This window comes from Manacus candei, unplaced genomic scaffold (assembly GCF_025592945.1).
Source record: "Manacus candei isolate 608988 ecotype Guabito, Panama unplaced genomic scaffold, ASM2559294v1 h1tg000088l, whole genome shotgun sequence".
NCBI classification, from domain to species: domain Eukaryota; kingdom Metazoa; phylum Chordata; class Aves; order Passeriformes; family Pipridae; genus Manacus; species Manacus candei.
In genome coordinates this window covers 8,481,993-8,504,173 of record NW_026138136.1, presented here as the reverse complement: position 1 = coordinate 8,504,173, position 22,181 = coordinate 8,481,993, and the positions used below count along the sequence as shown (strand labels likewise).

General features: G+C 37.4%; 1 protein-coding gene across 3 annotated transcripts in view; it reads right to left on the bottom strand.

Annotated features, from left to right (window-relative positions):
* Positions 1–22,181, bottom strand: part of TMEM245 (transmembrane protein 245) — an 81,522-nt gene that overhangs the window by 13,486 nt on the left and 45,855 nt on the right. For all 3 annotated transcript variants that reach the window (XM_051812634.1, XM_051812635.1, XM_051812636.1), the window contains 2 exons: positions 18,798–18,920; positions 14,789–14,934 (listed from right to left, as the gene is read on the bottom strand). In XM_051812634.1, the coding sequence (XP_051668594.1) occupies positions 14,789–14,934; positions 18,798–18,920 (269 nt within the window). The remainder of the gene's footprint in view (positions 1–14,788; positions 14,935–18,797; positions 18,921–22,181) is intronic.

Sequence of the window (22,181 nt, the reverse complement as noted above, 5' to 3'; positions counted from 1 at the left end):
ATGAAGTTTACTATTTTAGCTTGTCCAAGTAACTGAACTACCCCTGAGTTCCTCATTTCAAAGCAATCCTAAGAGTTACATCATTGCAGAAGTGGTAGCATATGCACCCTATGAAGTTTGCTGATGTTAAGTTATGAATTTATAATTCATGCTTTTTATTACATTGATTGTGTCTTTGCAGTTTGGGAACTCTGGCAGGAGGACAAAGAGGACGGGATAACATACAACAGGAATCATAGAGCCAGATGATATGAGAAGATTACCACTGTGCTTTGAAGGGCAACACAGTCTGCACAGAAAAACAGACCTTTCTGGATCTAAAGTCTTTGAGACCACAGTTTCTTTCCTCTCTTGAGTCCATAAAGCCTTCTAGGAAAGATACCTTCTCTGATATTAAACTACTATAGGTCGTATAAATATGTAAGTATATAAATACAATAGAATCTCTTCTGAACTACCATCAAGAATTCCAAGACTCCCAGTTTTTGCTTCTTTGGCTACTATCCTCATTATTTCTGTGGGTAGCGTGCACATTTTTGCCCTCCTTTCCTACCTAAAGGCTCACATAGATTTCCAAATGACTTCTGAATCAAAATTATCTTATTTAAAATTCACTCACTGGAAGTTATGAGTGCATGATAAACCTCACACATCAACACTCCTGTGAGATTCTCCTAACAGATTAACTAGGAACAACTGTCGTCAGCCGTTTCTTCCCCCAAAAGAGGGAAAGGGAAAATATGGAAAATTGTATCCAAAACTGCCATTCTAATTTACACAGTTTTCACATTTTGGTTCAGACAAGCACATATTTTATCCTCAGATTAATTTAATTCAAATTTAAATTCAAGTTCTGTCATGTCTTTTGCTTATGTAGTTATGCTTTAAGATAATTTTGCCCTGTTAAATCCAGTATTCATTCCAGATGCACTAGCAGAATAACAGAAAAGTTAGTCATGGACTAACAGGTATGTCTTGGTCTGATGTCATTCTGCAAGTTGACATGTAATATATTTCAATGGCAAAATAGCACATCCCTCTAAAATTAGACTGCAGAACAGTACAGCATCTCTAGCTCCTTGGATCTGGCACTAATAAGCTGAAGGGAGAAGGCATCAGACAGTGCCAAGAAGTTGTGAAGCACCAGTGGCCGAGCAGGAAGCGAGAGCAAGCTACACCTAATTTCATTATCCTCCTCTCCTTCACCTGGGTTTCTGTCTGCGTAAACTAGTCATAAAAAAAAGCACAGGGGATCCTACTCTGTGGCATGTGTGGCCCAGAAGAACTTTAAAGTCTCTGAAAACTCATGTTTGTTACTTCTGTCACAAAAACTAAAAATCATACCTTAAGGTGTCTAGAAATTCATATCTATTTGGCTTCATAGTTAAGGCAGCAAAAAAATAATTCTGAAAACAGTAACCAGAATCTTCATCAGCAGTTTGCTTCAGCTACTCTGCAGCTGGGATATCAGATCTTAAATACGATGTGGTTTGCTAGAACAAAAGCTGAATGAATTAATAATCATCTGTAAAAGGCAGATCTTCCTGGTATAATGATGACAGTAAATAAATTTCATCTCTTAATACGTTATTGGCACACATACAGCTTCCTTTTATATACAGGAGTAATTGCATGCTTCAGAAATCAGAAAATCCAATTGCTGCTCATGTCTCACATTGGCACTGTAGCAAGATGAACCACTCTACTTGCAAGAGTTGCCATCTGCAAATGTGTAGTTTATGAGCACTTCACGGCAATTTGGTGTAAGGCATACTTAGACATACATATTCCACTTTACTGAGCTTGGAAAAGCATGTTAAAAAAAAAAAATCAGAGGACGTGGGTCATGCTTCACATTAAGCAGATTAAAGATGAAGAAATTTCTGTCAAATGTTTCTGCATAGCTGGTCTAATTTTTTTTGTTGTTATCAAAGTCCTTTTTATTTCACTGAAAAAAACCTAAGGAATTTGCTTGTAGATTCCATAAGGGAAAGTGTCACCTCTTTGTTTTATGGGGTTTGTCAGGGTTAGTGGATTGTTGTTTTTTTTTTCTCTTTTACTGACTGGCCATAAAAAGTCCAGAGCTTCCCCTTTGTTTCTACTGTAGTTTACATTAAATGTATGTCCACTTGAACTCAGGTTCACTTTGCAGAGCCTGCAGGTAATGTCTCTTCATTATTAGCAACACAGTGAAACCTCAAAAATTTCAATCTAATGCTGCAACAACCCCAGCTGAAAGGAGCTCTTCAGCTCTGAGCATTCATTTTTTGACCTTGGAGTTAATTTGATTTTTTAGATCTATCTGTTCCCAGAGCACTGGAGAAAAGAAGAGCATATGGACTGAAATAATGAGAATTGTAGTTACCAGAAGGATTAGAGTAAGCATATTGTAAATTCAGAAGAGAGATTTACTGGTTATTATACTAAATTTATAATGAAGGCATATTAACCTTGGCTTGTGAATGGGCATAAGAGTAAAAACTAGACAGAAGTGGTATTTGTCTCTGAAAAAGTTTGCAAGAATTAGCATTTCCCTAAATTCCTTACAAAACACTTTACAAGCCATACAGTGGTTTACAATTCAATTAAAATGCAAGTTTGTTAACAGGAACACCCTCAAACAAAAATATTGCTAGAAAAAGAAATTTCACTGTTTTGTCATCTTCTTTACACCATTGTTTGATATTTTCCCATATTCTTTAAGTAGACATTAAAAGGATTGTACTGTATCTTTGTTGCAAAATCCTTCTGTATGAACAGCTGACTAATTCAAAATGATGCTTTGAGAAACTTCAGCTCTTCAGTTTCTTTAGAGAATACAATCTTTACATCTTAGAAGTCGAGAGTTCAAGGTATAAACGGAATGCATTCCAAACTTCACAGCAGTTTCACAATTTATTTCAGATCAGGTTATCTCAGAACTGTCCCAAGAACTGTCCCATTCCCCTGTTCTCAAGCATTCTCTTCTGCCCCAGATGACCATTCCTCTGCCTACCTGCCAGCACAGTCTCCATTATGCACCATGACAGTTTTTACAATGAAATCAGATAATAATAATTTTTTTGTCTGGGTTAATTTTAACTAACTAGCTCCGGTCTCATCTATACTCCCCATCCAACTAATAACTAGTGGCATAAATAGCTGCATTCCCACCAGGAAAGAAGCCAGCACACTCGTGGCTGGAGAGCAAGAACTCTTCTTTGCAGAACAGTGCTGTCTTATCCCAGCTGAAACTAACAGTCACTGTCTCACTGTAACTTCAAAACCAAATAACTAAATTTCTTTCTTCAGACACCACCAGGATCTCTTGCAAAAGACAAGATGCTGGTGACTACCAAAGGACAGCTAAAAAATGGCAGTTAAAAAGGATTATTCTTCTACAGCAATCCCTCAGATTGCAAGTAATCATCATGAGAACACTGAAGAACAAAATGACTCAAAGAAGTCCTTTTGTAAAAAAAAAACTTGCACTGTTCTTTGACTCTCTTTAAGAGTTCTGTTCTTTTAGGAATACAAAAAGATTCTCATAGTTTTTCAGTTTCATATTACCCATGAAAGTATGCAAAGTGCACTAAGATATATTCCAGCTATGAATAAAGCAGAAGTGGCAGTAAGAGAGTCTTGATAGAGTAAGATCATGTTAGGAGCAATATAAATATGCAAGTGATTTTCAGAGATGACTCCATGACGAGATTTCATCCTTGTTCTTTCCAGTGATACAACTGAACAAAGAGAGGCAACAGCTCCAACATATGCAGGCTAATAATGACACAAATCAGATAAAGTGATACAGTCTTGAACAAAGCATAGGTCCTTGACATGGTGTAACATATAAACACTACATACGTCCTTCAAGGCAGGACAGGGCTCCAATGGTTGTATCAAAACTTCATTAAAGAATGGTAACTAGTCTGAAGGACACAGTAGCACACAGATTTTCTTCTCTAACAGAGAAATGTCTACATTCCATGAAAAATAACAATTAACATGTAGTGCAAATTCTGTAAGAAATTCTACATCTGATTATTTCTTTGAAATACTTTTGCATTTGTAATAACTTTTTAATTACTATTTTAGTCACATGTACCATGTAAACTTAGAATTATTCTTCTGAGAACCACACTTGGAAGGACTAGTTATTTCTAAATCAACTATTTCTAACATTTCCAGATTTTTATCAGAAGTAGACCATGATGCTTAATAAATGCAACACCTAACTATTCTTAAAATGGATTTTTGAACACAGCCAAACTTGTTCAGACTAAAGGTCTGTTGAGGCAGCATCCCATCTCCAGTGGAGTTCAGAAGCAGATATCAAGAGAATAAAGAAATAGGAAAAACCAATTTAAATCCCCCCTGAACATTCTCCCAGCCTCTATTTCCACTTCAAGGTGAAACCAGATGCAGGCTGTCTATTTAGTAATCTTCAATTAATATCTCTTCTTAGTCCTCGCGTTCATCCTGCAAGTTTCTGCAATTCTGACACTCTTTGGCAAGCCCTTTCCCATGGCTACTGCCTGCTGCATGAACCAACCCTTTTCCTGAAATTTATTTTTTAAAACTTTTCAATGACCCCAAGATTTTATATTGAAGGAGACCATAAGCAGTCCAATCCAGTCATCCTTTTCACGCTGGTTCTGATTTTGCAAACCTCAATTTGTGTAACATCCTTTTTTCCAGGCTGAAGAGTCCTAACCAGCCCATTCCTCATACAGAAACTGATGCATGCCTTCATTCCTCTAACTCATCTTGTTCCCCTCCTAGCTTTTTGAGATGCAGAAATCAGAACAGCACAGAGTAATTCAGGGTATAGGTAAACAATAGATTCATACAAAGGGAGTAATATTCTGTGCTTCTGTTGTCTAGGTCTGTTGTAACAAATCTTTACATTTGATATGCCTGTCAGATGTTTTTAAGTATTACCAAGCACTAAGTTAGCCAGTCTATCAGAAAATATAGCTCCCAAGTGGCAACAGCCAGCACAGTGGTAATCAGTTTATGTGTGAAGTTAGGACTGGTTTTCACCCCCATGCATCACTTTCATCTCTACACTACATTTCATCAGCCATTTTATTCCCCAGACACTGCCATCTTCTAACTGAATTTGTCTACAATGCTGCCGCATCCACAACTTCTCTGGGCAACCTGTTTCAGTTTCTCACCATTCTCAAAGTAAAGAATTTTTTCTAATATCTAATCCAAACCCACTCTCTTTCTGTTTAAAGCCAATACCCCTTGTCTTTGAAAGCCTCTGGAAAGAGATGCTGTAAAAAGCCTTTATGAAATTTCAGTAGAGCATAGCAGACAGATCAACTTATTAATGGTCTTGCTTGCCCACACTTCAAAAAACATGAACAGTAAGGCAGGACTTCTCTGTGAAAATTTCACTGATTCTTTCCAACTAAACCACATCCCCCAGGTGCTAGTATGTCCTTAACTTTAGTTCCTACTGAGTTGCACACTACCAATACCAGCTTACATGTCTGTACTTCCTCGGTTTCCTTCCTGAAACTTTTTTTTTTTAATTTTGCCCTTGCATTTTCTTTAGTGAGTTTGCATCATCCACTCACAGCAATTTGCGATTGTTCATTTGATCTGGTTTTTCCACAAGATCTTCTGAAGTTACTGTAACTTCTGAGAGATTCTGCTGTAGCTCACCCATAAGAAGGGTTTTACAATGTGACTACCTTCACAGCAACAAACAAAACATTATCAATTTACCTCCCCTCTGCAACAGCCTGCAGCTGCCTTGTTGTTGCTGAGTACTCCTTGTCATCCCTCAGCCCCCTGACGGCTTGTTGCTCCTGCTGCATACAAAAAATTATATTCTGGTTTAATAGCATTTTGTGGAGCTCTGAGCTCAAACTCAGCTCAAACTTAGAGCTGAATCAAACGCAGCACCACCACCACCCTCACACTTTAGGCCTATTTCTATCTGTTTAAGTTTACGATACTTTTGTTTATTTAGTGAAAACTTCAGCTTTTTAAAGGGTAGCTTCTCATTTCTATGGCCTTTGTTATTTTGCTGTTCAGGTAAGCAGTCTATCTTCCCTTTAGCCTTACTCCAGCCTTTCTTAGCTGTTAGCATGCACTGGCACTGTATGTTGAACATTTATTATTTTCTACTTGTAAGGATGTAATTCTTTTAGATCCCATTTTAACTTGAAAAGTCTATAAATGAGAGCAACAGCTAGTTGGAGTCAATACAGCTTGAGATCCATTGTAGTCTTATATTAAGAAACTCCCAGACTGTTCAGTTTATTACTATTATAAAATTGTGAATCACAAGCATAAAGGTGTACTTTCATTCCTTACATTGTGGAAAGAATAAATAATGGATTGACCTTATAACTCACAAAAAAGCAAAAAGCTAAAGCTGTGATGTTAAATCTTTGAAGTGTCAGGAAATCCTGAAGTTTTACATCAGACTTCATGCTGCCTTCTTACATTACAATAAATTTGAATTTTAAATAGCAGAAATCTAACTAAGATTATAATAATATATACTGCAATCTTAAATACACACACAGATAATTATTAGATATGCAAGCATAGAATCCTGCAACGTTATACTAAAAATAATCCTCATAGTATACTTTAATTCTTAGAAATGCCTTTCAGCAACATTTGTCTTTCTATCCCTTCCAGTTAGCTATTAGGTCTGCTTTAGAAGCAAAGAGAAAAACTAAGTGGCTGAGCTGAATTCCAGATGCAAGTTAAGTGTCACTCTTTTTACTGATACAGTTTATGTCCCACACCAACTAAATTTTCATTTAATTAAAGACTGTAGGTTCTCACACAGAAGTAGCTTTCAAAAAAATGGTGCTGTAGAAAAAGCAGTGTGTATATAATACATATATATATATATAAAAGCCTACATGCAGTACATGGTTAAAGGACTAGTATCTAAGATGCAACATAGTTACATTATTTTTAAAGATTGCACGGAAATCTGCTTATGCTTTTAAATGTGTGTGGGCGTGCACACACACACACACACACACACACACACACACACACACACACAAACTAACCCTTATCCTCTACATGCTTACAGATAACTTCAGTCTTAAAAAAAACCTGGACAGCCACAGAATTACAAACTACAAACATGCACTAAGAGAAACTGTTGTTAGAACATACAAAATGCACCATCTGGAATATGAAAGATGCGAATGGCAGAATATTGGCTCTGCCTCATATGAAGCAAAGAGTCTTCAGTAAGCCCTTAATGTGTTTGAAAAGACACAGTACCTCTCTCTGCATGGCAGAGAGAACAGAACTGTCTGTTTCAGCATCATATTATGCACTTAGATAATCTCATGAATTATGGGCAGTAAACTATAAAAGTCAGATTAAATTTACAGACTTTGTGACGTGCTTCACCCAAATTATGTGTGTATAATAATGAACATTTTTTCATAGTTTCAGGTAAATTTTGGAGTAAAGATTAAGCATGAGCAAATAAATTATTTTCTGAAATTTTCTCTGAAGATCTGTTTTTCTTTGAATTGTTCTTTGAATAACTGTTTAAAATCATGCGTACATAAAGTAATATACAGACAGCTGTGTTTAATAAGGAGCATTTTCAATATAAAAGAAAAAGGAAATAAAAGTAAAGACAAATTCTGGGGTTTTTTTTGCATATAAGAGAATATTAAAGACTAAAAAAGTAGTACGAACAAGTCATGTGTTCATTGCTACTACAACAATCATCTTAAAAATACTACTATCTATCCCACTAGGATAATCATGTTACAGTTACTGTCAGTTTGGTTCTGCAACTGTACTGAAACAAGGTGGCATCTCTTCGAGATTTATAGACCACATTTTTTTGTAGACCACCTTTTTTTCAATAACTCAATTGAAACTTTCCTTTCTTCCATGTAATTAAAAACGAAATGTAAGTATCTGTTATTCCCAGCTTTAGACTAGGCAATTATTTAATTACAGAATCACAGAATCATATAGACTGGAAAAGACCTCCAAGATCAAGTCCAACCTTTGACCAACCACACCATGTCAGATAGACCATGGCACTGAGTGCCATGTCCAGTTATTTCTTGAACACCTCCAGGGATGGTGACTACACTACCTCCCTGGGCAGCCCAATTCCCATGTTTTACAACCCTCTCCATGAAGAAATTCTTTTTGATGTCCAACCTGAACCTCCTCTGGTGCAGCTTGAGGCCATTTCCTCTTGTCCTATCGCTAGTTGCCTGGGAGAAGAGGCCAATCCCCACCTTGCTAAACTGTCCTTTCAGGTAGTTGTAGAGCATGATAAGGTCATCTGAGTTTCATTTTCTCCAGGCTAAACAGCCCCAGCTCCCTCAGCCTCTCCTCATATAACTTACACCCTAGACCCTCCACCAGCTCCACTGCCCTTCTCTGGACACGTTCCAGCACCTCAGTGCCTTTCCTGAATTGAGGGCCCCAGAACTGGACACAGTACTCAAAGTGCAGCTTCACCAGTACAGAGTACAGAGGGGTAATCACTGCCCTGGTCCTGCTGACCACACTGGTTTTGATACAAGCAAGGATGCCATTGGCTTGATGATTAAGGTAGAATCATTTTCAATTCTATTCCCATCTCATAACATAAGTAAAGCTTGAAAAATTTCAGTTATGCTGTTAAATGCATTCCTGTGACAAAAGAGATTTCCACTAGAGATACTCCTGCTACTAAAGAACATACATTGCATGCAAAAATTCAATCAAAAACTGAATCAGTTAACAGTTGTCTTTGGAAATTAATCTGAAAGACATTATTAACGTTGCAGTAAAATAAACAAGATCACACATTTTGCTTTTTCTGAGCATTAGCTCAACATGCTGGAAGATTATTGTTTTCTGTGGGAATTGTATCACTGTCTCATTTTCTCCATCATTACTGCCAGGATGCCACAGCAAACCAATTAGATGTTTAGGGAGCTGAGATATTTTTGATGTTAATTTGTTTGCATGCTAGCTCATTTCAGAACTCTTTAGATGTTAATAAATAAAAGTTGAAAATTCATTAAGAAGCTATTTCAGCCATGAAGGCACTATAGGTCTTTTTCATATTAAATCTTTCTTTTGACTTTCCGGCCAACTTCAGCTAAGGATAACTATTTCCTCTTTAGAAACACATAATATTTTAAGTAATTTTTCTATAACCAATGAAAAATCTGATCAAATTTGAGGTGTACATGGCAAATGAAGAAAATGAAGCAAATAATGATAACCCTTCTCAAATTGAAAACAAACAGTACTCATCTTCCCGGCATTACAAAACAAACTTCCACTAACACATGTTTCAAGGCATCACTCAAAATACTGATCTGGGTTTAAGACCATTTCACAATTTAATTAGGCCCCACCAAAATTGAAAGCTGCAGTAACTTTAAGCCACAGCCATACCCGTGTGCATGCACTCATGTGAAAGTATCGCACACACTAAATTGCACTGAGGCCGTGAGAACATGCAACTTAGTAATGTGCAATATCTCCACCAGAGCAAGCAGAATGGGAGCTTCAGGGAAGAAGGGTATGGTGCATTCAGGAAGAGAACGACATGCTGCTCAGGGAAAGGAAAATGGTTCAGGCAAAGGTGTGCATGCTACTACTTCGGAAACCTGTGAATTGGAGAATTATTGTTTCATCCATTCAGGACCAAAAAAAAAAAAAAAAAAAAAAAAAAAATCCAGACAGGAGCACCACCTCCCTATTTCAGCGGAAAAGGACATAATTTTTCTACTTATGTAGTGAGGTAGGTGACTCATGAATCAACCTGATTTTACAGAACCTTTCTGAACAAAGCAAATCTCACACTGTTATGGGCAGATAATGATGTCTCTCAACCTACAAAATACTACACTATTAACTATAATTACAAAGAAAAATTTCACTAACTACTATTGAGAACTAGAATTATTTAAATACAATAAACTGGTCCAAGTGGTTCCCACATTTCTAAAGCAAGTCATCTTCCTAAACCTGACAGAGTGCTGCCAGAGGAATTCCTGCAGCTCAACCTACGCTGGTATAACCCTTCTGCCACAGTCACCAGTCCCTGCCCTGTTCCCCTTTCTCCACTGGTTCCTATGGCTATCTTTTAGTAGTTTCAGTGAAAGTAAATTGCATTTACTGTATTCACTGGCAACTAAACACCACTGTCAGTCAGTGGAGACTCTTGCACATGATGAAGATGCAATATTACCTTTGCAATTCATCACATTTTTGTGCTGATACCCACTCATGTAATATGGAAAACAGGAAGAAAATAAAAATAAATAAATAAAACCCCAAAATCACAATCAGACAAAAAAGACAGAACTGAGGAGGGGGAAATGAAAGGCAAAGGGTAAATGGAGAATTAACCATGAAGAAGAAAGAATAATGAAGTGTGGTCATGCCAAAAACGTTAAAATCAGAGTGAGAAAAACCCATGACTGCACACCAAAGAAAAAGAGAAACAGATAAACCAACTGGGCACCAAAGACCAAAACTCTTAGAGAACAGAAACTCTTTTACTACTAATGCATTAGCAGTATTCAGGATTATTATAATGTTCCTAAATTTTTATTTCCCATCTCATTTTACAGGCAATGGCACATGAAATTCCAGCATGGAATTTTGAATTAGTTGGTTGATTTGAAATAGAACCAGTATTTCATACGTCAGTCAGAAATCCCCGTGGTCACATACACTATTGGTAGTGATCTTCCTCCCAGGTTTTTCACTGTGCTTCAGGGAATCATCACACAACTACTGACCTTTCCTCACCCCTGTAGATTAAATGTTGCCTTCCATAAGAAGCAACCAATGAGGAGGAGCAAAGGCAGTATATGACAACAAGCACACACAAGTGTTTACTCTAAAATGATAGCAGCAGTTTCATGATGAAAGTTACTCAAAATTGGGAAAACTGACTCATGACCAGTTTGCAAAACTGCATTCCCTCAGTAGTCCAAACTCAATTCCTTTCTACAGGACTGCTTGGAGGCAGGCAGGACTTACCTGTGAGAACTGGGAAAACTCAAAGGCAGGTATCTAGGGCAAAGGCGAATGCCCAGCTTACAAACAATCACATTCACAACAGGTGAAAGATCCCTTGGGTTGTAAAACATCCCTTTGCCTCTTTGTCCCAAGAGAGGCCTAGAAAACAGTTATTTTGCTGACTGTAAAGGGTTGTGTGGGCCCTTCTTTCTCTCCTCCCCACCGTCCCCTGTGAAGAGGTGCCATCTCTTCAGTACTCAGGCCTGAGGGATTGGGGAGGAGAAGGCCTGCTTTATAGCAAGCTTTTGCCTTCCCCAAGTGGAAGAGGACAAGCCCAGCAGCTTTCCTGCCTTCCCCAGATGGGAAGGGACACCCACAATCTTGAGGAAGGTGACCTGTCCCACCATCACCCAAGCCCTTACTCCAGACCATCATCAGCATCAGCCTTACTACCGCCCTGAGCCACACTACCACTAGCAGCATCCCCACAGCTGGAATTTGTCCTGCTGAGCACACAGAAGAGCTCCTCCCCTCATACAGCAGTCCCCTTCTCCTGCCCATGCTCAACCACGCTCTGGTTACTGTGGGAAGCTGTCAGGGCCTTGCTGAAGTCAGAGTAAATGGCAGTCACTGCTCTCCCCTTGTCCCACTAGGACAGTCACCTCCTCAAAGCAAGGCTCATGTTGTTCCCAGCACAACTAAGTCCTTGGTGAAGCTGTGCTGGTTGGTGCCTCCAAGCCATCTTTTGTCTTTCGCTGCTCCGCCCTTGTACCACTAGGCCTTCCAAATAAGCTCTTCGCTCAGGCATGGTGTGATACTCTTGTCAAATCCCTGCTCAATCCTGCCACTTGATACATTTTGCCTCCTTGCTGTCCTGGATGAATGAATTTCCCACCAAAGGCCAGGAGGACATTTTATTCCATGGTTTGCAGCAGGTAACTCTTGGATTACATTCTGCTTCTTAAAAATTCCTGTAGTGTCACAACAGCTGCATCTATTTTCTCCCACTACTCAAGTGCAAATTTATAATCTGAGCTATTGTGACAGAAACAGATTCAACACTTGGCTCAAAGTAGGCTGAAAAGCTGCTCTTGCCCCCATACAGCAAATAAATCTATTTGTGTTAACAGAGAACTGATGCTGTCTTTGCAAACTCATCATCAAGGGAGTTAGAAAAATATTTATAAAATTTATAGCTATTTATAGTCCATAAAATAAAAAACACGACACAGCTCTGATGAGAGAAACTGCAATGAGAAAAGGTCTTGGTTTGATTAAGTGTTTGCTGGGTAACATCTTCAAGTTATGGGATTTTTTGAGCTACAGAAACCACTTGCTGATTGCCCTCCTCCTCTTTACTCCCTGCTCTTTTCCTCTGAAATAAACAGCAAGGGACACAAAGGAACAGACTTCCTTGATTATATCCAAATTCCCTAGTGCCTTGCACAAACACATTTTAAGTAAAAGAGCAACAGAAGTGACTGACAACATGGAAGGTGATCATTTTTATGTCATTCGGTCTATGAGTGACAGAAAGACTAACTGCATCTCTTGCTAGGAGGATCCGTTCACTCCAGACAAGGACTAGTTAGATGCAGTCTTAGCTTTGTACACGGGCTATGTCCTACTGAAGAGTGGTGGAAGCTGGAACTTTTAAGATTTATTAACTTAATCTTTCTCTGCTTTTGGTCAACTTGAAAGCGTAAGTATTTTGAGGGTGAATTCATGTTGTATAATGCTGTCATAGTCTAATAAAGAAAGCAACTAGAGAAGTTTGATTATTTGATAATTCATAACACAAATAGAGCATCTTCTTCCCATCCTACCACCAAGTATTAATATCCATTTTGCATGCCTCTTATAGACAAGGTGAACAAGCCATTTTTAAGTTCCTACCCCTGTAGCAACAACTCATGTTCAAAAGAAAGGATAGCTGCTACTTTGTGACAGAAGAAATGGCTTACAGTGGCAATTATTTTTCAAATGGCAAATTAGGCAAGGATAAACTCATGCAAAATTGTTAGCATACTCTCCTTATTTCCATACCAAAAATTACAATACGGTTTGAGTGGAATGCAAGCTAACCTAGAAGCATTGTGATAAATCCTTAGGTACAACCGAGCAAGAGAGAGGAATTTCTGAAAACCTCAGAAGTATCATTCCAAAGAATTCAAATGAGGCACCAAGTATAGGTTTCTTCAAACAAATATGAATGACTGATACAGACTACCTTAGTGAACATACAGACCAAATTCCCTTGCATATGACAAGCAGCTTCACATTCCACATTCTCCAGACACTGGCTTTTTCTCATCATATTTGCAGTTACCAATGCACGCTGGCTCTTTTCTACTCATTTTCCTGTAGCTTCCCTAATATTATTTTCTTTCTTTCCTCCATTCTAAACTCAGAAATATCTTGGGTTACCTGTGTCACATACTTAAAAACTTGCAATTGCATTTAATACAATCCTCCTTGCAGAGTACCATTCCCAGACAAACTATATCCTATTTTTTGACACTGTTTCTCTCTACCATGGGCTAAAGAGAACAATTTGCAAGACAAATTTTAGTTTCTAAATCTGCTCACATTCTTCAGTAAAGACAGAACTGAGTTACTAACCATGTGATCAATGAAAGCTCAATAGCAGTCACGCAAGAGAAGGGCTATTAACTTTTTCACAGAATTCCAAATTTGTTGCTTTCTACCTGAATTGCCCCTTCATTTTAAAGACTACAGCAGTTAGCACTGTTGTTCAAGATCTTACACAACATAATATAACCTTTCCATCGTTAAAACAGCAAACATTTGGTAAAGAGTTTGGGAAGTAGCTTTAATACATCAACCGCTTAAAGTCTATTCATGTTTTGTAGGTATGCACAAGATGACACAAAGCAGTGATGTAAGAGGCAATGGCTGTACAGAGTTTAGCATGGAGTCTGCTCATTTTGCCCAAACCATCAACATTTTTTAAAAAGTAAGCTGTGACTTAAACACCTTATTTAAAATCTATTTTATTACATTACCAACATGTTAGTGTTCCAAGCTGCTAACAGGTGAAAGCTGATGGTTTCATTCATCTGTGATGAATGAACATTACTGTAGCACCCCAAAAATTGCTTTATCATGAAATCTCAGTGAATCATATTTAAAAACACAAAAAATTCTCCTTCAATCACTGTAGTAGTTCACTGAGCATGAAACACTGTGCATGTACTCTGGAGGTGCAGTACAGTAGTGTTTTAAGTGTGATAAGGAGAGCACTCCACTGTTGTTCCTTTTGATGTAATTTGTTTAATGGAGATCATGAACTAGATTTTTTCAGATGAAACTGATCTGGAAAATACACTCCAGGAGCATACCTAGTACATTTCAGGTGCAAATGGGCACTTATTCTTCAAGACTGGACTAAAAATAGTCCAAACTAATTAATTCTGAAATGTGTACAGCACAGATGTCAGGTCCTCCATTTCAACTGTTTTGCTGCGTGAGTCTACTCCTACTGAGCTGCACTAGCTGTAACTGCAAATACACTGCTTCCTGATGAGTTAGGGATGTCATGGGTGTATCAGTTCTATGAAACACTAGTATTCATGATAGCACAGACCTCTGAAAAATTTTTAAGGCAAGCCCAATCAAATTGTTCTATTAACAATCATGGTGGGAAAATCATTAATGCTGGGTTCTTGAAAATCTTTGAGATTTGCAACTCATCTCTGAAACACAAGCTATTGTAATTGTTAATTGTTTGCAGTTGAATGTGAATTTTAAAATAGAATTTTCAAGAAAGTGCAAGAAATCAGCAACATACCTTATTGCTTCCTCCACGGATTGGCCAACTATATTTGAGGAGGGACCTGGCTGAGATAAAGGTGTCAGGCTTATCACCCATTTTACTGGTTTGTAGTACTCATCACTGGAGCTCAATAGGTAGAACAGTGTGGTCAGAAAAATCACCTGTAAAACAAATTGGAGTTTTAATTTAAAAGTCAATAGATACTTTCAAGAATTACAATGTGCAACTATGTTTTGGATATTGAAATTTACTGGAAAGGCACAAGATGCTCTTCTACAAGTCTGGATTTAGAGAAACACACCAAGCTAAAAGAATAATTTTCTCCCTTGCCCCACAAAAGAGTTAACACGTATAGCTAAACATTATAAAACTTCTGTCTCTGTTTAGCCTCTTCCCAAAGTCACATCAAGATCAAACAACTAGAATGTTGATCTAGATCTGGAATGTTGTTCAACATTCTAGTTGAGGGTTTTTTTGGTTCTTTTTCAGCATGTATAACAGAGAAAAAAATTGCTGAATAGTAACATCTATTATCAAAACAAACAAACAAAATTGCCAAATAAATTTGAGCTGTCTCAAGAGTCATTATGCAGCTGGGTATCAGACAGAAATTACACAAAAACTCACAAACATAAATTTTATGTTAAGTTGGCAATCCTAAATGAATACTCCTTCTGTGAGTTTGATGATGGGTCTCAGCAGAATTGATGGCAGTTCCATTGTTTCAGTTTAAAGACATAAAAATTACAATCAGATGGGATTAGCTTTCTGTATGTTGCAGTTGACTGTGTTTCTTTTATTTTTCTGTTAGTGGGTTTAGTAACTTTTTGGGATGAGCACAAATTACAGAACTGTGTCAGTCTTGAAACAGAATACCTCAAACAAGAAAAATCCATTCTGTATGCTCCAAATGTAAACTATGACTTATACTTGCTTTATCTACAAGACTTGGATATTTTTTCTTTCTTCTCAAGATTAGAAAGGATTCTTTCACTTTCCTTATTTCCAACCTACTTGTATGATAGAATAAGCCACATCTTTATCTTTTCATGAACCAAACAGCTCGGCCTCCCTAAGTCTATTACTTTCAAGTATTTTATCCAGTCTGCAGATACCTCGTGTCCTTTTCCTTCATTCTTGCTGAAGATGCTCAGAAAACAAAATGCAGACAGCACAACATGCAGTATTTAATTACCAATCTCAAGAATGCCATCCATCTGCCTCTGTTCCTAATTCCTTTATATTCAGTGAAATGTTACTACTGCTACCCCCTACCCTACACTTCCACCCTTTAACTTGAAAGTCACATTTAACTGTTCACCTACTACGACCCCTTTACGAAATGTTATATATTGGTTTAGGCTGTATTCCATCTTCCCAGGTGTGTAACTCCTGACTTGGGTGATAAACTAATCAATCTAATAAAACAATTACACTAGCACATTTCAACAGCATGCTGTTAACACTCATTTTGAGATTAAAAAATAAATAAATTGCTTTAATGGGAAATAGTCTAGTGCCAGTAGTAGTATCAGCTATGTTTTTTCCACAGTTTCAAATAAGTAAATCTTAAAACTTGCCTTAGATTTTACCATCCTCTGCAAAGCTGCGATTATGGTTATCTTCTCCCTAGACAGGCTCTGCCATTTCTCCTAAGCTACTGTCATATTTCCTGATTTTACTAGAAAACTTTACACTAAAGCAGGCACTCGATGTTGTCTTCCTTCCACTGAGCTCTGCCTACAGATCCTTCTTGTAAGTGCAGTTTTCAACACAGAAAGCAGCATACTGCTCTAACTACAATATCAGCTCATCCTGACTGTTCTTCCCCAGTGTTTACAGAAGAAACTTGCTTTCTTAAGTAGTAACGACACAACACACATCTGAATTGTAAAAGCCAAAGCGATGGTTGGGAATGAACAGGAGTGGAGTAAAATGGTGTTGAACTGAACTACAAGCTAGGAAAAAATACAAACCTAATTTCTGCTGAGAAGATGGATGTAACCACAGCAACATACAAAATTAACTGAATTTTAGAATATCTGCATTTTGAAAATTTTGCATATTTCCTTTAGCACAATAGGTACAGAAACGCAAAAAAAAAATAATCTGTCGCTGCTTCTTCAAACAAGTAGAATAGCCTCAGCAAATTCAGCAGCAAAATGATATGCACTATCTTGTATCAACTGGAGCATGAAAGTTTTCAGACCTCTTTTACAGGATATCTGAGATACCTAAATTGTTTCCTAAGCAACAGTTCAAGATCCTGCTGATGACTATGAGGAGGAATTTACCAAAGATAAACAGCAGGAACTTTCCATAGTTAAGCAATTGGTGGATTACGATACCTTGCTGTAGAATTTGTACTGTAGCCAAAAGCATTAAACACTAATTTGAGCAGGGACAGACTGAATTCAAGGAGAAAGCTGTGGGTAAACACTCTATACCAAATTGATAATTCAGCATTTCCACAGATATCAAGAAACATATGACCTAATTGCTTGCGCGTCAGGTCCACTGACTCACTAAATATTATCCTATCTGCCTTCCATACTCAAATTTCTGCTGAAAAGCTTTTTGGTTTTGTTTGTTGGAGGTTTTTTTGCTTGTTTTCATTTATTTTTTTTTGTTTTGTTGTGTGTTTTACAGCATCAAAAATCTGCATATTCCCTTCAGGACTTAGATGCCCATCAACTGAATTTCTCTTCCTATCTTTGTAACAGAGCATGAGTAGAATGTGTGTGTGTGTGCATGTGTGAATATACATGTCTGCATATATATATATATAAACACCCACACAAAGCCATTTACATACATCCATGTACATGCGTGTGCAGATTGGAATTTGTATTCAGAAGTGAAAAAGAAGTCGCACTTCTGTAACTAATGATGAGTTTTCAAATGTCTGTTGAGGATCTGACTACAGCCTTGCTGGATCATGGATGGATATACCACAAGGACTGACATTCCTAATGTACATTTTGATGGAAGATATATTTTTCAAAATGGAGGTTCTGAACAAAGTGTCTATTACTTCTGTGTTTTAAAGAATAAATTTTTGAATCATTTATCAAAATAAAATTCACTCTTTTTATTTTTATTCAAAATTACTAAAACAGGACTGAAATACAATCAGTTGAAAAGCTAACCACTTTGAGCATAATCTTGATGGAAAATTTAAGTTAGTTTGTGCCACTTCAAAATAGTAAAATTTTTTCTCTAGCAACTAAGAATCCTGCAAAATGAAAAAATAAGAGTACAGTTGAAGCATCTAATTTTTAAAAGAATTCCAATACAGCAAGACCCCAACTAGTTCTGCTAAACCAGCTGACTGCAGTGACCCGCATGAGGCAGGACCTTGCTGACAAATAAAAAGTCAGGATCATCTGAGCATCACAACAACAGCATGCAATGAACTTATACTAAGTCATTAGGCATCTAAAGCTAAATTTTGTGTCTGAACACGAATATCTGGAAATCATCTGCAATTAGCATCCGAACTTGTAATTTTTAAGTATGCTAACATGTCAGACACTGTTTTCAATGCGCCATCACAGGTGAAGTTGCGGACTAAGGAAGAAATTAAATGTTCTCATGTAATCTTTACTTAACCAAATGACAAATAGAGAACAATTTGCTGATTTCCCTGTAACGATTTTTTCCATCTTCTGAAAGCAAAGGCCTATAGAGGGATACGCTTATGAGGACAAGTCATAAGATTTCCCTAGTTGCATAGGTTAGCACAAGTTACAGCTTAGTATCTTCAAGGCCTGAAACAGGAGTTCTTCATTAAAAGAATGATTGGAAGACTACCAACTCCCTAATGTGGGAATTACACAAATCTTGCCCTCTTGTCTAGAATGCCCACAAACAGATATAGAATTTGCAAAATCTTAAAGAATTTTGGTATTAGATAAATGTAGATGTTTTCAATACTTTAGGTTTGATTTTTCACTGTCACAACATGTGTAATTAGGTTCCTTCAGTAAAGCAGACCATGTAAAACCAATGACATACTACTTACCACAGAAAGCACAAAATTGAGAAGAGCTGTCCCGCTGTGGAAGAGGATTGTCACTAATGCTGTAACTGTAGTAAACAAGAGGCTCACATTGCGACTCATCACTATCCACAGAGACTCCAGAATCTGGAAAAGGAGGAAGAAGCGAAGGCAAAGTCAGGCATTGGATGGTATTAGCAAGGACAACAAATTGCTTACAGAGTGATTCATCTCCATCAAGTCATAAAAAGATGAAATTTTTTTAAAAAATCATCTTCCCTCAGTCCTACACTAGAGCAGGTAGTATTAAGTGAAAATGTCTACTTTACAAAGACAAGTTTCTATGTAGCTGGTTGCAAGGTTTTAGAATTTTTCTCCCAATATTCAAAATTATTTCATTATGCAAAATTGCAAAAAATCTAGATGTAGTGACATCTGTTTATGGTCATTAACATTGCTGTCAAGCAGATCTTGTCTTGTGAGAAAAAATTCTTTTTTTCAAAAGCAGAAACGCTAAAACATAAAGAACAAGGAGTAACATCACAAGGTACAAATAAATCTGAAGCTTCAAATCAAATAATAAAATTACTACTTCAATAAATTTGTTTTTAAAAAGTTTCATGGCAATGAAATGCATTATTTTTATAATAACTGCAGTTGAATGCACAAGTTGTGATTTTGAGTAGGGATGCAACAGTTAGTCAATAATTATGGAAAAAATTAAACACTATTAGACAATCTACTAAATTTTGTACTGGTTTGGGGAACTGATTGCTTATTTGTTACAGATAGTAAAGACTAGTTTTGAGACAAAAAAGGAGGCACATGGAGGCATCCTAAATGCAATGCGGAGTAGTTTCATAACAAATATTTAATCCAGAAGTAAGAATGTATTAACCAAAGTGACTCAAGCATATAAAAGAAGCAAGGTCACAAACAAAAAGCCATAGCTTCTTTCAGACTAACTAATATAACTGGAAAAACTGTAAAAGCTCCGATACAAAAGCCCTTCTTCAGGTTCAAAGTTGTAAGTGAAGACTTCAAAACTAGCAATGGTTATTCCTCGTTTAAGGAATAGCCATTAGACTGAATTAAAATCAAAAAACCCAAATCAAATAAACCTAAAACAAAATTAGAAAACCTAAGTAGCTAGCATTTGTAAGCAGACAAAGGAGTGTGTGTCGTGATCACCTCTCCTTTAGAACTGAGTGAAACATATCAAAAATAATTTATTAAGCATGAACTTGACAGGGAGTAAGTGCTGGGGGAAATGACAGAGAATTACAACACAGAAAAATCTACTTAGGTCATGGTTATTACTATTTAATGGGAATTATGAATGTTAAAACTCATCATTTGTGAAGATTTTATTACTCTCTCTTGAGAATTCAAGTGAGGTTAGAAGTGAAGAAGAGGCTCTGCTGAAAAATATTCTTCCACTGGTACCTGTCCCTTTCCTTCTAAGAATTTTTTTTAAGAATTCATTCTAGGGGTGCAGCAGTGGTATAAGTTCATGCAGCCTCCAGGTAATGTTACTAAACGTACATTATATTATGAGGACTGTAAACACAGAGGACAATGATTTTTGAGGGAATGGTTTGTAGCTAAAGCAGTTGGTATTCAGTATTCAGTAAAAATAGTACTGCTACTGCTAATAGCAGGCCTTGAGTTGTATGATAACTGTGCAAGGCTCCAGTCCGAGATGTTTAAGTCTGTTACTAGAAGTTGGTGTGTGAACAGGAGCTTGGTGCCATAGGTCTTCTGTTATGATGTGGAGTTTAATGACAGAACAGCAGCAAAGGCCTTGAAAATACAGACACAGGTAGAAAACAAAGGTCCCTCAAACACACAGTTAGTTGAGGAAGAAGGCATTGAAGATGCACAACCTTAAGAGCTAGGAAGACTGCTTTTGCTTTAAGAAAACGAGGTAGCAACTAAGAAAGAGGAAAAAAACCAGATAGGCAAGCAACAGGATACAGCACTTGCTCTGACCTGGAAGAGTAATGCTTCTTCTAAGTATCACAGTATATAGTCTAGGGCAGAGGTCAAGGGCTGAGAGTTGTCCAAAACAAAAATACCTTAAGAAAGGACAAATTTCTTAATTTGAGGGAAGATTATGCCCACTACAGTTCCAGCTTTCTGTATCTAAGAGCTCTTCGAGCCAGCTCATTTTGACTTCTGTGACTCAGACCATTAAGGACAGTGGCTATTGGTGCCAACTACACAGCATCCTCACGATGGTATTCTATACCCACAGCTCATGTAGGGCATGACCATTAAGGACTGACCACTTTGAATACATAACAATAACACTTAGGAGACTGTAAAACAAACCATTAGCATGAAGTGTGTTGTTAATGAAAATTGGTCTAGTGAAGTTTTGTTTTAAAGAGAAAAACTAGCCTGATTTAACAGTCTTCCTAATACTAATCACAGCAATTGTTAATACTTGCAAGACATAAGTCAAGCTGATACTGGTGAGGGTTCACAATGAGAGGGGCTTGTTCCATCTGCTAGAAGAAAGCGCACACTTGGTGGGCACTGGAATGTTTCCTTCAAGATAGGATGTCCCTCCAGTGTAGGTTGCATTTGTTTAACATTTTAGAAGCTGTAGCATGAGGAGCTGACAACTAAGAGTATACAACAGCAGGTAGTTTGAATGCAGTTATCAGATGGTTCAATGACCATGGGGAATCCTTGTTTGGTGGAGTCATTGATAAGAACTGTTGAACTAGTTATCACCAGCACATGCTTTAGAGTAAGTGCAGATAGTGCCTTTCATACAGCTTTGGTATGCCTTACGAAAGCAAGTGCATCTTTTAGGACTTGTCTCCAACTACAGAGTAATTCCTCTTTAAGCATATGTATCATTAAAATTTCAAGATACATGCTTCTCATAGCTAGGATGAGAAGACAGACATAGCAGACATTAATCGTTACAGAATACAGTATCGGAACATGCTCAAATACTTCAATAACACTCATAAAATCAAAATACATGTACCTGCACCTAGGAGTTTATTATGCTGTTTGATTCCCAGAGCATACTGCAGCTGAGTTGATGAGACCACTTGCTACGCATAAACAATTTTTAACACCTTGTCAGCTGAGACAAGTTCTCCAAAACACAACTAAGTGTGAATATTTATGCAACAATGACACTTTAATATTGCCATTACTAAATAACTGAAAAACACACCTCTTTCCTCAACTTTTTCCTGAAAACACTGCTTTGTAAGTAGCCTTAAGGGGTTTAAAGAGTTACAAAAGTGGACAGAATTCAGGACTCCCTTATTCATTACACCATGCTGTGTCACCATCAGTATCAGTTACCATGCCTTTCCAATCTGTAACAGGCAAGAAATCAAAATTGCACCCAATGTTCTAAGGCATCTAAGGTGTCCTACT